The following is a 13,977-nucleotide window of genomic DNA, read 5'->3' as shown; positions in this document are numbered from 1 at the left end:
TGACTTTTTTTTTATGCTCTTATTTTCTGTGGCTTTTCATTATCTCTGTAGCTCTTAGGCTCTGGAAAGAGCAACTGTGAAGATCCCCCTTTTAATAATAAGCACCTAAATAGCAATAATTAAAGCTTATCCTACTGGGGAGAAAAGATGAACCTAAATTTCTTCTCTAACATCCAAGTGGGTACCATTGTCCCTGTGCAGGAAAGTTTTCTGTGGAAAGTTGTGTGCTTCCCACTTACGACTTAAAGCTGTCATGTTTTCTGTGCCTGGCATGCCGCCTCCAGGTTATTGAAAGCAATGGGATGGCAGGAGTATCCTGAAAATGACGAGAATTGCCTTCCCCTCACAGAGGATGAGCTCAAAGAGTTCCACATGAAAACAGAGCAGGTATGTTATAAACCTTTCCTGGAGACCAGTTAACGAGAAGGAGAATGAGGAGTCAGGATAGTCATTGCCCTTAAGGAGTCCAATGTAGTGTGAAAAAACCTGGCAAAGAAAGTATAAAGTTGTCATAGTAGAAATACAGAAAAGCATCTGAATCCGCCTAGGCAGCAGGTGTGCTGGAATTGTGGAGATTGGCAGTTACGCTACACCACAGTCATGTCTATTATGTGCTGTAATGGAGGGGTCGTCATGGTCATGAAAAAGAAAAACTGTGGCTATCGCTGCCAACAGGCATTTCAGGATCCAGGCCCAGATGGTGAACACAGGTTTCCAGAAGCTCTTTCCCATGAGTGACTGGCTGTACATCAGCCTGGCCAGGCTAGTCACCAACACCCAGACTGTTGCCCACTGTCTCAGGTTCCAGTTGAATCTGTATGAGCTGAAGGAAGGTTGACAGATCAAGTTTTACACCCTCTTGAGCATGGTGGTCTACCTCTTGTATAAGAAACGGTTTGGCCCCTACTACACTGAGCCAGTCCTTGCTCGGTTGGACCCGAAGACCTTTAAGCCCTTCATTTGCTCTCTAGACCTCATTGGCTGCCCCAGTGACCGACGACTTTGTGGTCAGTGGCACCCACACCACACAGATGTACAGGATGTCCGAATCCCTCTGGGAGCCCAACATAGGTCCAGAACACCTATGCAAAACCATCTTACAAGCCGTGCTGAATGCTGTGGACCGTGATGCAGTGTCAGGCATGGGAGTTGTCATCCATGTCATTGAGAAGGACAAAGCACCACCAGGACGCTGAAGGCCCAAATGGACTAATCCTGTGTTCCCAGAGTCCACTTTTTTTTTTTTTTAACAAAGTAGTTTTTCTAAAATAATACTAATAAAATAAATGTGCCTAGGCAGTAGGGATATCCAGTGTTACATACAAAAACCAGGTCAATAGTGGATTTCAGTAGGTAGTATGTTCTTTCATCATGGAAGCTTTAACCCCCTATCAGGACCACAGGACTGTGTTCCACTGTTACGGGGTTGAGCCCTTGGTTCCTAAGAAAGCTGGCTTTTCCTCTGCTTTTAGCCCTGTGGGTTTTTTTCTGGTATCTGGCCAGAGCCAAGAAGCCAAATTTATTCAGCAAATGCTTAGATTCTTTCTCTGAGTAAAATACTGCCAGACCTTATATATGGTATACACAGTGTATATGGGGCAGTGCTGTAACAGTGGAGACCAGGGGGTGTCTACAGACCTCATGGAGCTTATGTCCTATTGGAATATATTTAAAGCATAAATAACAATTGTGTCCTCCTATAAAGCAAAAATACAGGCTGACTAAAAGACTTTGCTGTTCAGAACTCTGTTTCTCTATCATTGTCATCACCTGAGAACTTAGAGAAATATCTTAAAAGGCTCTCCCAGCACATGCCTTACATTGCTCTTTGTGTGTGTGCACGCGCGCACACTGATGTCTGATAGTGCTGCTATAAGAAATCTTCGATCTGTTAGAAGGGTCCTCCCTCTACATTCTGCCTAGAATTGAGTTGAGGCCTGGCTTTCCCAGGTCCCATTGGCCAGTATAGATATTGATGTTCTGTTATTTTTCCTTCTGTCCCATGCTTACCACAGCTGAGAAGAAATGGCTTTGGGAAGAATGGCTTCTTGCAGAGCCGCAGTTCCAGCCTGTTCTCCCCTTGGAGAAGCACTTGTAAAGCAGAGTTTGAGGACTCAGACACGGAAACCAGTAGCAGTGAAACATCAGATGACGATGCCTGGAAGTAGGCATATAAATGTTCACAGTTAAATCTGACCCATGAACTCAGCTCGTGTGCTTACGGAATATACAAAAGAAATTTTCTTTTCCTTTTCTTATGTTGTTGAATATTTCATGCACAAGGGAAATAATCATATCCCAAAGAGAGAGAGATTGACTTGTTTAGCTTTTGTTGATGTTCTTCCTGTTATCTGCTTAATAGAGAGATTTGTATGGTGGGAAAGATTTTTAAAATACACACACACAGTATATATGGGGCGATGCACAAGTGGGAGCTGGCGGTGCAGAGAGGAAGAGACACTGGTCTGCAACAATAGCTTCCACCAGCCCTTGGGGCACTCACCCCTGTGCTCAAGCAATCATTGTCAATGACAAAGTGACTATTGAAGTTATAATTGTATTAAATTAATGCTAGTAATTTGGATATTTTATTTTATTTTTGGCTGCTCGGGTAACATTAGCCCTTAACTAAGCATATGTGGGTTTCTTTTTTTTTTGTTTCTTTTTTTTTTTTCTTTTTTTTTTTTCTGATTTTCCTTTTTTTGGGTACAGCTGTAAAATATTTGGATATAGGAAATGTGTTATTCCTGCAGCCTTGATATTCAGGGTGGATTGTAAAATATAAATTTTTGTGAGATTTCGAAGATTAAGATTATTTTGATAACATTATTTACAGATTTAAAAGATGTGGTTATCACAAGTCTTGAGGGGGAAACTACTGCATAAAATAACTAACTTGGAATAAATATTTTGCATCAGTTTGGATTGTCTTGTGTAAGAAGTCTATTTTCTTTAAAATTAGATGAGTGGTTTCTTTTTTAGGGGAAAAGCATCTGGCAGTCTGAGTAACATCTGAATCATACACAATTGTTTCTCCTTTTAGCAGCTACTTTTTTGATGCAGAAAACCTGTGCAATAAATTACCAGTAATAAAATCAGAAACCCAAGTTTCTTTCCTGAAGCTTTTGCTCACTGCCCTTGTATTTATGAATGTACATATTTTAAGGAAAGCCTGTGTCTCAATTTTCCTGATATATAAGAACATAGGAGAGGCCTGGCTGGTGTGGCTCAGTGGACTGTCAGCCTGCGAACCAAAAGGTTACTGGTTCAATTCCGAGTCAGGACACATGCCTGGGTTGTAGGCCAGGTCCCCAGTTGGGGCCTTATGAGAGGCAACCACACATTGATGGTTCTCTCCCTCTCTTCCTCCCTCCCTTACCCTCTAAAAATAAATAAAATCTAAAAAAAAAAAGAACAACACAGGGGAAACGATTTGAACCATTGCTGGCTGGGTGGCCAGTGGAGGAGGCAAGTGTTTTTGTATAACAAATACTCCCCAGGCTCTTTTGTATCCCAGGCATCTTTAAGGCTCTGGGGGTTATAAGGAGTGCCCAGCCCAGTAAGGAAGGGAATAAACAGTTACATTAAAAATGAAACCGTAGGCCAACATCTCATGGACAAGCAGAAGTTAACAGGTACTTACTGACACCGGTACTCTGACTCTTCCTACATAGTCTCTAGTGGATATAGAAGACCAAGATCATGTTATAATGGGCAACAGCAGAGGAGCAACAGGCCTGACTTCATATTAGATACTAACCGGAAGTGTGGGCTCTAGAAGGAGTGCAGGCTACAGACTAGAATGACATTTGTTAGATTCTAAAGGTTAAGAAGGCAGAGGCCCTATCTGCCATACTGTACTACAGTCTCTTCTGCCAGCAGTGTAAGCAGTCCATGTGCAAGCTGAGGGAATAGTGGTTGAAATAGAGCAGTAAGAACTATGCCATATTTCATGGAATGTGTATACTTTAAGACGTTATTTCATATAATAGAAAACATTGTTAGGACACTCCATTAGTTGTGAATCCTGATTTCAGCATTAAAAAATGTGCATCTTAGAATCGATGAAATACAGGCCTTGGCCAGGTAACTCAGTTGTTACAATGTCATCCCAGTATACCAAAATTGTGAGTTCAATCCCTGGGTGGGACATGCATAAAAGCCAACCAGCTTCCGGTCAAGATGGTGGTATAAGCAGACATGGTTTACCTCTATGCAACCACAACAAACTCACAACTAAAATACAGAAAACCTATCACTCAGAACTGTAAGAAGTTGAGTTGGATGGAAGTCTGACGACTACAGAATTAAGGAAACCACATCCATCCGGACTGAACTGGCAAGCTGGTGCCATATCTGAGACTCCCATCAGCCTGGCTAACACCAATTGACCTGCCTTGGACATCCTCGGAGACCACTGTACTCAACTTCTTGGCCCAACCAAGGTGCTTTTCCATATAATTGTTTGGTCTTGGCTCATGCTTCACAAATTTAAACCCTATCTAACAACCAATATCTGGCCTCAGTGAGCCCCAGGCCCATGTAACAGCAGCCAACCTAGATTCACAGCTGGGCTTTGTCTAGGAATCCAAGCCCAGCACCAGTAGCAGGCTTCTCAGGTTGCTTTATAGCTCAGGCAGGATAGCCCTGGGCAAAGCAGAGGTGGGGGTTGATCTTGACCTGCACCACCCAGGAAAGCCCACGGTCAGTGCACCCAGTGGACAGCTACAGACTTCATTAGAGCACTACCACCCTGCCCCTGCACAGCTGATCCTCCACAGAGGGAAGAGTTAATAGTAAGTGGTCACACTAACCACTGCAGCTGACTGGCCTGAGTAAATCCCTCCCATTGATCTGCCAACAGCAACTAAGGCTGAACTGCAAGAGGGTGTAGTCAGCCCATACAAAGAGCACACTTTGATAGGGGAAGCTGTGCCACTGGACCCTACAAGACACCTACTACATTAGGCCACACTATCAAGACACAGAGTCAGAGCAGCTCTACCTAATACATAGAAACAAACAGACTGCCAAAAAGACCAAAATAATAATAATAAAAGAACAGATCAAAATGTCAGAAAAAGATCTAAGCAAAATGGAGATAAGCAATCTATCAGATTCAGAGTTCAAAGCACTGGTTATAAGGATGCGCAAGGAACTTAGTGAGGAACTCAACGGCATAAGGAAGGTCATCATAAATGAAGGATACATGGAATAATTGACAGGAAAACAATAGTGGAGTGGGTGAAGCCAAGAATCAATGGTTTGTGACATAAGGAACCAAAAAAAAAAAAAACAACCAATCAGAAGAAAAGAAAACATTAGGAAAATATAAGCAGCCCCTGGGACAACTTCAAGAGGTCCAATATTTGCATCATAGGGGTGACAGGAGAAGAGTATGAGCAAGAAATTGGAAATTTATTTGAAAAAATAATGAAATAAAACTTACCTAAATTGGTGAAGGAAATAGACATGCAAATCCAGGAAGCAGAGTCCCACACAAGATGGATGCAAATAGGCCCACTCCAAGACACATCATAATTAAAATGTCAAAGGTTAAAGATAAAGAGAGAATCTTAAAAGCAAGAGAAAAGAACTTAGTTACCTACAGGTGCTCTGAGACAAAGAAATATGGCCCAAATGAAAGAACAGATCAAAGCTCCAAAAATAGAACTAAACGATCAACAGATAGCCAACCTATCACATGCACAGCTCAAAACAGTGGTAATCTGGATGCTCAAAGAAATGGTTGAGTATGGTCCCAAAATGGAGGGAAAAATGAAGGCTATGCAAAGTGAAATAAAGAAAAATATACAGGGAACCAACCGGAAGGAAACCGGGACTCAAATCCCAGTTGGGAGCAAAAGGAAGAGATACACATTCAACCAGAACAGAATGAAGAAACAAGAATTCAGAAGAAATGGAGAGGCTTAGAAACCTCTCAGACAACTTTAAATGTCCAACATCCAAATTATAGGTCTGCCATAAGAAGAAGAGAAAGAGCAAGAAACTGAAAACTTATTTGAACAAATAATGAAGGAGAACATCCCCATTCTGGCCAAGGAAATAGACTTCCAGGAAGTCCAGGAAGCTCAGAGAGTCCCAAAGAAGTTGGACCCAAGGAAGCACACACCAAAGCACATCATAATTACATTCCCCAAGATTAAAGATAAGGAGAGCATCTTAAAAGCAGCAAGATGAAAGGAGACAGTTATGTACAAAGGAGTTCCCATAAGACTATCAGCTGATTTCTCAAAAGAAACCTTGCAGGCAAGAAGGGGCTGGCAAGAAGTACTCAAAGTCATGAAAGGTGAAGGCCTGCACCCAAGATTATTCTGTCCAGCAAAGCTCTCATTTAGAATGGAAGGGCAGATAAAGCGCTACCCAGAAGGTCAAGTTAAAGAGAGTTCATCATCATCAAGCCCTTACTATATGAAATGGTAAAGGGACTTGTCTAAGAAAAAGAAGATCAAAAACTATGAACAGTAAAATGACAACAAATAATTATCAACTGAACCTAAAACACAAAAACAAAAAAGCAAACTAAGCAAACAACTAGAACAGGAACGGAATCACAGAAATGGAGATCAGAGGGGAGGGGAAGGGGGAAGAATGAGGGAAAAGGTACAGGGAATAAGAAACATAAGTAGTAGTAGGTACAAAATAGACAGGCAGAGGTTAAGAATAGTATAAAAAAATGGCCCTGGCTGGTGTGGCTCCTTGGACTGAGTGCCAGCTTGCGAACGAAAGGGTTACTGGTTCGATTCCTAGTATAGGGCACATGCCTGGGTTGCAGACCAGCTCCCCAGCAGGGGGCACACAAGATAAAATCACACATTGATGTTTCTGTCCCTCTTTCTCCCTCCCCCTCTCTAAATAAATAAAATCTTCTTAAAAAGAAAAAGAAAAAATAGTATAGGAAGTGGAGAAGCCACAGAACTTATATGTACGACCCATGGACATGAACTAAGAGGAGAGGAATGCTGGTGGGAGAGGCAGTGCAGGGTGGAGGGGAATAAAGGGAAGATAAATAAAAACAAAAAATAAATTAAAATTAAAAGGGGGTCTTATTTAGGAACCTGAGTCTAGTTCAGAGATCCTGCCTCTGATGTGTATATATATTTCAGGAAGCGGCAGAGAGATTTGGCCAGCAGGAATGGGCCTATTTGGCCCCTGGCTGCTGTCAAATGAAGGTACCTTTCTATATATGATTCCCTCATCCCATAGACTCATTGTGTTTTCTCAGAATTTTCATTCATTGTGCTATGATGATTATCCCCCCTCTCCAGCTAGAAAAACAGGAAACAGAATTGGACTTACGGAGAGATTGCCAGCCTTAATGGGACTTAGTTATGAAAAATCTATGGTTGTTTCCAGAGAGGCACAGTGCAAGGAAAAGCTTTTCAGTCTAGTCTAAAGACATGGGAGTAATGCTCAGAGGTCTGGCAGATCTGCGTCTTGCTTCAACAGTATTTGGACAGAACAGACCCAGTGACTCCCCTTCCAGTCTCCCACCGCCTTCAAACCTCTTTTCCGGTTGCAATTTCAGAACCAACTCAGTGATCCTTGGCCTTCGGGACCAGCCAATACCTTTTTTCTTTTTCTTTTTTTATCTTAACCCCTTATTGCCAAGCAACCACGAGCTCCCAGATATGTCAGAATAATTTCACCAATGTGACCACCGTCAACCACCTGGTTAACTTGCATCTGTGGGCCTCCTACTCCTTTTCTTTGAGCTTCTATTTTGATGCAAGGTCGTGGCTCTGCAGTGCAAGGGCCACTTCTCAAGATGGCTAAGGAGAAGCACAAGTGCACCAAGCACCGCTTAGAGATGTAAAACAAGCAGCTACACTCTCTTTCAGGACATGCAGAAGCCTTTCCAAAATGAGTAGGGTAAAATCCAGGACACCATAGAAGCCTCCATGGTCATAGAGAAGAAGCTGAACCTGGCCCTTTTGGGTCTGCATGTCCTGGGTTTAGCCCGCAGACCCCATTTCTTAACTTCCTAGAGGACCACTTCCAATTGATAGATGAGGTGAAATTCATCAAGGAGATGGGTGACCACCTGACCAACCTCCACAGGTCAATAGCCCCCAGGCTGGACTGGGTGAATATCTCTTCAAAAGGCTCACCTTCAAACATGACTAGGAGCTTTTGGAGCCCAGAAACCTTTGAGGGGCTCCTCTGTGTCCCCCTGGTGTTAGGCTCTGCCTGAGCCTCTCCCTGCAACTCCTGGCAGCCTTTTAACCACCATGAAGCCCTCTCACATGCCCTATACCAAATGGGAACAAAGGTTTTTGCAAAAGAAAAAGAAGACGAAGACGTGGTTTGCTGGCAGAAGGCTCATAAAGGCAGACAAGGCAGTCTGCCTACTCTGTGTTCAAGGAATGGAGAATGACACTAATTTCGTTTATATCCACTTGGGCAAAACAAGGATGAACAAGATGACACTTCCCTGCCAAAGGCTGTGATCAATGATGGAGTGTGTTGCATGGGCCCAGCTAGCCTAGAAGGCACTGCTCATTCCCCTTGATTGTATTAATATTGGCAGAAAAAACAAGATGTAACATTAGAGACTCTCCTGTCTCATGCAATGAGGTGGAGCAGACTTTGTAACATTTTTTCAAGCCAGAGCCTCTTCCCGCAGGTCACCAAGCCTTCCACACCCATTCTCCAGACCTGCCCAGACCTGTAGTTGCGTGGGGAGCTAAGGCTCCTCCCCAAACAAACTTGATACTTTAAAGACCCAATAAGCCTCTCTCTGCCTTTCCTCTCTGCCTCTGGCTTTCTATTTCACCCTCCTTTCTCTTTTCCCTACTCTCTGTCCTGTCTTCTTCAGGCCTTGGTTTGGTGTCTAGGAAGGGGTTCCATCCCATGGCCTCCCACTCTGGGAAGCCAGGGCTCCTGCCCTGTGGGTCCTGTGGCATGGTTTTCCGCTCCTGGGCCCTCTTGGCCACTCATACTCAGCGCTTCTGCATAGGCCGATTGACCCAGGAGGTGACACTTGGAGCACAGCCCTCAAAAGGCTCGGAACCACAAGGCCCCATGGTAAGGGTCTCCCCCATGGCCATGAGCGGTTATTCAAGTAACCCTGACCCTCAGGATTCCTCACCCCACATGCTGTACCCAGGTTGTGTCACAAGAACACCAGGGCTTACCAGACCAGGAGGCCAGCAGATCGGCTCTAAGGAGGCTAACAGAGGAGGTACACTGGGCGCTGCACACGGGCTTGAATCTGAGCATCCTCCCCAAACCTATTGATGATTCGTGGGTCAGATTAACCCTATAAGCAGATCGCGGGTTACGGTAATCTCCAGGTGCAGGGACTGCGGCTGTATCTGCAGGAAATGCAGCCCCGGATAACAGTGATTCCCAAGGGGTCCGAGGAGCTCTGGGACCATTCAAAGACTCCGACCCAGGGTCCCACCTCCCGGGCCGCTGGGAACCCCGGGGAGCGGCTGCGGGAGCTGCACAGGAATCACAGGAGGCGTGTGGCAGAGACAGAGGCACAGAACCGGGCTCTGGAGCTATGCAGTGAAGGTGAGGGGAAAAGGGAGGGGAGAAAGGGACACTAGGGTCATTCCTTGGTCTGAGGTTACCCGAATCTATTCTCACTTGGTCCCTTACTCAGGACTGAACCGGCGCCTCCAAGGTTTGGCCCGGACCCGGGGCAGTATATCACGCCTGTTAGGCCTGGAACGGGAGCTTCAGGAACTCAGGGCCGAGGCCGGGCGAACAAGGGGAGCTCTAGAGGCTTTAGGAACGCGCGTTCAGCATCTGCAGGCCGAGCGCCGGTGAGACCTCGCGCCAGGGATCCCGGAGCGCCGCGGGGCGGGCCTGCTAGCCGGGTTGGGGCCTGGGGAGCCCAGGAGGGGCCGGACACACACAAGACTTAGGTCTGGAAGCCGAGGGAAGGCAGTACTTGTGAGTTCGGGAAGGGGCGGATAGGCCAGAGGTGTGGGCCCGTGACAACGCCCCCACTCCAGGACCGAGCTGAACTCCATGCGAGAGGCAGAACTCTGTTGTCCGGTGCTACAGTCCAAACCAGGGACTCTGGCTGCTGAGATCGGGTGAGGTCCAAGGTCCGGGGCCCGGGGACGGCCACGGGGCGAAGCGCTGATCAGTCCTGAAAAGACGCTGTTGCCTTCTTGTCCCCTACTCCCTAGAGCCCTGCGTGAGGACTACATTCGAGGTGGGGGCCGGGACCTCGGCGTTCTAGACCAGATATGGCAGTTGCAAGTGGAGGCATCAGCTCTGGAGCTTCAGCGGTCGCGGACGCGCAGGGGTGGACAGGGCTGGGGGCAGGGCGGCGGGGAAGGCAGCTAGGAGGGCCTCTCGGAAGCAGTGGTCTTAATGTTGGAAGGAGAAAAGGGCGATGAGGGAGGGCATATTTGGCATGGAAACCATTTAAGCAAAAACCCCGAGGTAGAAAGAAAACCTGGGTGGCCTTTTTGTGGCACTTACTAGAATGTTACTTAACAAGTACACACTTGCCCAGAGAGTTCTAAGGTTGAAGAGGTGTTCAGAGCCAGACCAAGCTGGTCACCAGCAGTCAAAGGTGACAGGTCACACTTGTTCGTCACAGGAAGGCCAGCAGGTTCCACATCTGGGGAGCTTCTAGTAGTGGAGGCTGAAAACCGGCACCTGGAGGCAGAAATCCTGGCTTTGCAGATGCAGAGGAGTGCAGGCCCTGCACCCTGGGGTCAGTGAGCACCTCAGGCCCACCCTGCTAGCCCTCCCCAGATGGCCGAGGTTAGAGAGAGACCGTGCATGAGGAATGAGATGCTTGTTTGTGCCCATCTGTGTCCTTGTGCTTCTCCAGAAGTCCATGTGTGGGGGTATGGCTCTCACGGCAAGGTTATCAGCCCAGTTACTTGTGTTCTGCTCAGAGGTGCCCCACTCTTCCTCCTCTCCTAGGGTCCGGGGAGCCACAATTTGTGGCCAATCCCAGCCCACGCCTGAGAAGGGAAGATCCTCCACACCTCCCACCACCGGTGGCTCCCCCGCTGCCATCGCTCCCACACTCCACAGGCATCTTATTCTTGGGTGGCACAGAAAAGACCGTGAGGACCCAAGGCTTGGGGTGGGGACAGCTCTGCTCTGTATATTTTGGGGAACATAGGCACCAAGGAAGCTTTCTAGAGGACTTGACTCTTCCTCACAGTGGCAGCTTCCTGGAGCCATGACCAAGAGCCTGGGCCTGGATCCACACTTTGTTCTGCCCACAGCTGATGTTCTGGGTCCTGCACCGTATGACCCTGGGTGAGGCCTGCTCCCTCCTTTGACATCCTCTGTGACTTGGTCACTGAAGCTGGTTAAGGTCCAGCTTGGGTTGGAGAAATGACAGGGGGCTTTGGGGACGTGGGGAGAGGTGTGTGTGGAGGCCCACTGCGACCTGTATTTCCAGGGCTGGCCTGGTCATTTTCTATGACTTCCTGCGGGGCCTTGAGGCTTCTTGGATTTGGGTGCAACTAATGACTGGCTTGGCCCGAGATGGACAGCATACAGGAGGCACCACAGCTTTGCCCCCAGCCCTTTGTTTGCCCCCTCCTCCAGCTCCTGGGCCCATGGGCAACTGTGCCATTCTTGCCAGCAGGCAGCCTGTACCCAGGTCAGTAGGTGGGAATTACGGCTTTCATGTCCCTTGCCATGTTTTCTCATCTGGCTGTGGACCAAGTTCTAGGGAGTTACGCCAGTCCTGGCTTCGTGCCTCTTCGTTACTTTAGGCTACCACCCTCACCATCAGTGTCCTTGGTCTGTGAGCTACAAGCCTGGCAGGGGCTGGCATGGGCCAGGGTACCACAACCAAAGGCCTGGGCCTCACTGGTGCTCTTTGACGGGAATCAGAGGGTACTAAGTGGCCGCTGGCGTCTTCCACTTCGGGCCCCTCCCCTGGACCTCAGCCTTGGCCCTGGACAGCTGAATGGAATTCCCCAGGTGAGTGTGGAAAATGGGGACCAAGTCAACTGAAAAGTACAGATACTGTTATCATTTCACCTCTTCCCAGGTAAGTCAGGCTGAGCTCTTTTTGCGGCTGGTGAATGCAAGAGATGCAGCCGTCCAGACACTAGCAGAGATCAATCCAGCAAATGCCCACGACTATCAGTACCCACCTCCGGTGAGGGCTCAACTGGAGCTAGGTATACCATGGATGTAGTTTGTGTGGTAATAGCCAGACTTTGTTGGTAACTCAGTATGTGCCAAGTCACTACCAAATACTTGCTTTCTGTGGATTGTGGCCCTCACACATCCTATTAGGTAAGTGCTATACAAACAGGTAAGGAAATCAGAGCACAGGATTAACTTGGTTCAGTTAGACTCTAAGATAGTCCAATCCAACTCCAGAACTTGTGCTGTTAACCTCTATATAAACCTTGTGCTAAAAACCTGCTTTCTCCCCGTTCTACAGGTGTCCAGCTCATCTTCCCTGGAAGCCAGCTCTCTTGCCCCAACAGCTGGCTTCGTTGACCCCCCTCCTCCTGCAGGAGAGCCCCTTGGCAGCAGTCAAGGATAGAGATGAGGGCTTGCGCCTGCACCATCTTTGACCCACTCCTACTGGCTTTCTGAGTCCAGGAGGATGTGGTACAAATAGCTTGTCCCGTGTACTAGGGCCTAGAATGAGGCCTATTCCCACAGCTGCAGCTTTATTACCATTCTGACGAAATATCTAGAAGCAAAAAGCTGGGGCACTTTAATCACACCTAAAGTAACTCAATAAACTCATGGCTACTTGTTTTTTCCAAAGTCAATTTTATCGCCACACTTCATTCAACTCCATTTTCTCAGGACAATCCTCAGGAAGGCTTCCAGGCTCCCAAGGCCCCCACAAACAGGAAGCTCTTGTAGCCTTATGTACTCACACATCGGAGGCAGGGTCCAAACCCAAATGTGTGTGTGCGTAGGGAATGTTCACATGCGAAAGCAAGCTGAAATTTTGTATTGGTTCTGACCCCAAACCCCAGCGTCAAAGACCTCTCCTCTACACACAAAAATTTCAGGACTTGCAATAGGGCATCTTTGGGAAGGAATTTCACAGCAAGATTCTGTAGCCACCTGTAACCGCCCCAGAGAAACTCAACCACTTTATTATTTAGAGCAGGGGTCCCCAACCTGCGGGTACCAGTACAGGTCTGGGCCTGTTAGGAACCTGACTGAACAGTAGGAAGTGAGCTTCAGTGTAATGTGCTTGAAAGGTCCTGAAACCACCCCCTCTCCCCCACCACCCGTGGAAAAAATTCTTTCACAAAACCTGACCCTGGTGCCCAAAATGTTGTGAACCAGGAAGCCCAGATAGGACATTCTGGCTCTGAAAACAAAAGGCTGGGGACTGCTGATTTAGAAAACAGTAAACTCTGGAAAAATGGAATTTACTTGATAATCAGCAGGGCTCCCTCTGCCTCCAATTCTGCTTGAACAGCAGGCTGTAACCTAATATCCATCTCACCCAGCCAAGTAGCCCTGTGTGTGTCATCTCATCAAACCCCCTTAGAGGGCAGGCTGTGTGGAATCTGGAGCCAAAGAGTACTGAGTGCATAGCACGTTCTTAAACTAAGGGTCAGGTCAGAGACAGCTCAGCCAGTCTTGTCTTGGACATCAGTGAGGGCCAAATGGGATGGCTCTAGTACCAGGTACCCAAGCACCAGCTTTCTTAGGCCGAGCAGTCAAGAGTTTCTGGGCCAGTTTCTGCCTTTTAACTACACATCCCACCCTGAAATGCTCCAGGAGGCCCAAGGTCCCACTCTAAGATCTTTAAACACAAGACCAGACCAGGAACTTTTTTTTTTTTTTTAAACCATGTTTATTTGAGAAGTCAAAACTGCAGATGGGTAACAATTCCAAGTGTTGATATATTTCAATCTTTCTGTACAGAAAACAATACAACTCAACCAACCAGCCTCCCCAGATATTTCCAACTACATCCAGGACATCCAGGACATCAGTCAGTCCCTTAGCCATTTTTTGACCAGAAAGCTCAAG

At 47.1% G+C, this 13,977-nt stretch overlaps 2 protein-coding genes and 1 pseudogene across 5 annotated transcripts in view; all 3 read left to right on the top strand.

Annotated features, from left to right (window-relative positions):
- GPBP1L1 (GC-rich promoter binding protein 1 like 1) overlaps positions 1–3,023 on the top strand; it is a 51,878-nt gene extending 48,855 nt beyond the window's left edge. For all 4 annotated transcript variants that reach the window (XM_054572146.1, XM_054572145.1, XM_054572144.1 and 1 more), the window contains exons 11-12: positions 285–387; positions 2,016–3,023. In XM_054572146.1, coding sequence (XP_054428121.1) covers positions 285–387; positions 2,016–2,168 — 256 coding nt within the window. In that variant the 3' untranslated portion in view covers positions 2,169–3,023. The remainder of the gene's footprint in view (positions 1–284; positions 388–2,015) is intronic.
- LOC129069402 (proteasome subunit beta type-3-like) lies at positions 404–1,323 on the top strand (annotated as a pseudogene).
- A 5,851-nt stretch (positions 3,024–8,874) lies between the features above and the next one.
- CCDC17 (coiled-coil domain containing 17) lies at positions 8,875–12,524 on the top strand. The gene is made up of 13 exons (XM_054571634.1): positions 8,875–9,048; positions 9,131–9,205; positions 9,318–9,540; positions 9,632–9,794; positions 9,987–10,070; positions 10,167–10,285; positions 10,586–10,702; positions 10,918–11,063; positions 11,135–11,262; positions 11,408–11,611; positions 11,727–11,937; positions 12,008–12,118; positions 12,410–12,524. The coding sequence occupies exons 1-13, from the start codon at positions 8,875–8,877 to the stop codon at positions 12,512–12,514; spliced, it is 1,860 nt and encodes a 619-aa protein (XP_054427609.1). The 3' UTR covers positions 12,515–12,524.
- Positions 12,525–13,977: the final 1,453 nt, after the last annotated feature.

This window comes from Pteronotus mesoamericanus, unplaced genomic scaffold, assembly GCF_021234165.1.
Source record: "Pteronotus mesoamericanus isolate MK-2021 breed Mesoamerican mustached bat unplaced genomic scaffold, CSHL_Meso_final contig_221, whole genome shotgun sequence".
Classification (NCBI taxonomy): Eukaryota; Metazoa; Chordata; class Mammalia; order Chiroptera; family Mormoopidae; genus Pteronotus; species Pteronotus mesoamericanus.
This window is presented reverse-complemented; position numbering and strand designations above follow the sequence as displayed.

Coding starts and splice junctions, on each gene's coding strand:
- CCDC17 (XM_054571634.1), top strand. CDS start 8,875: ATGGCCTCCCACTCTGGGAAGCCAGGGCTCCTGCCCTGTGGGTCCTGT. Junction 9,049..9,130: donor CGGAACCACAAGGCCCCATG/GTAAGGGTCTCC, acceptor TGCTGTACCCAG/GTTGTGTCACAAGAACACCA. Junction 11,263..11,407: donor CCTGCACCGTATGACCCTGG/GTGAGGCCTGCT, acceptor CTGTATTTCCAG/GGCTGGCCTGGTCATTTTCT.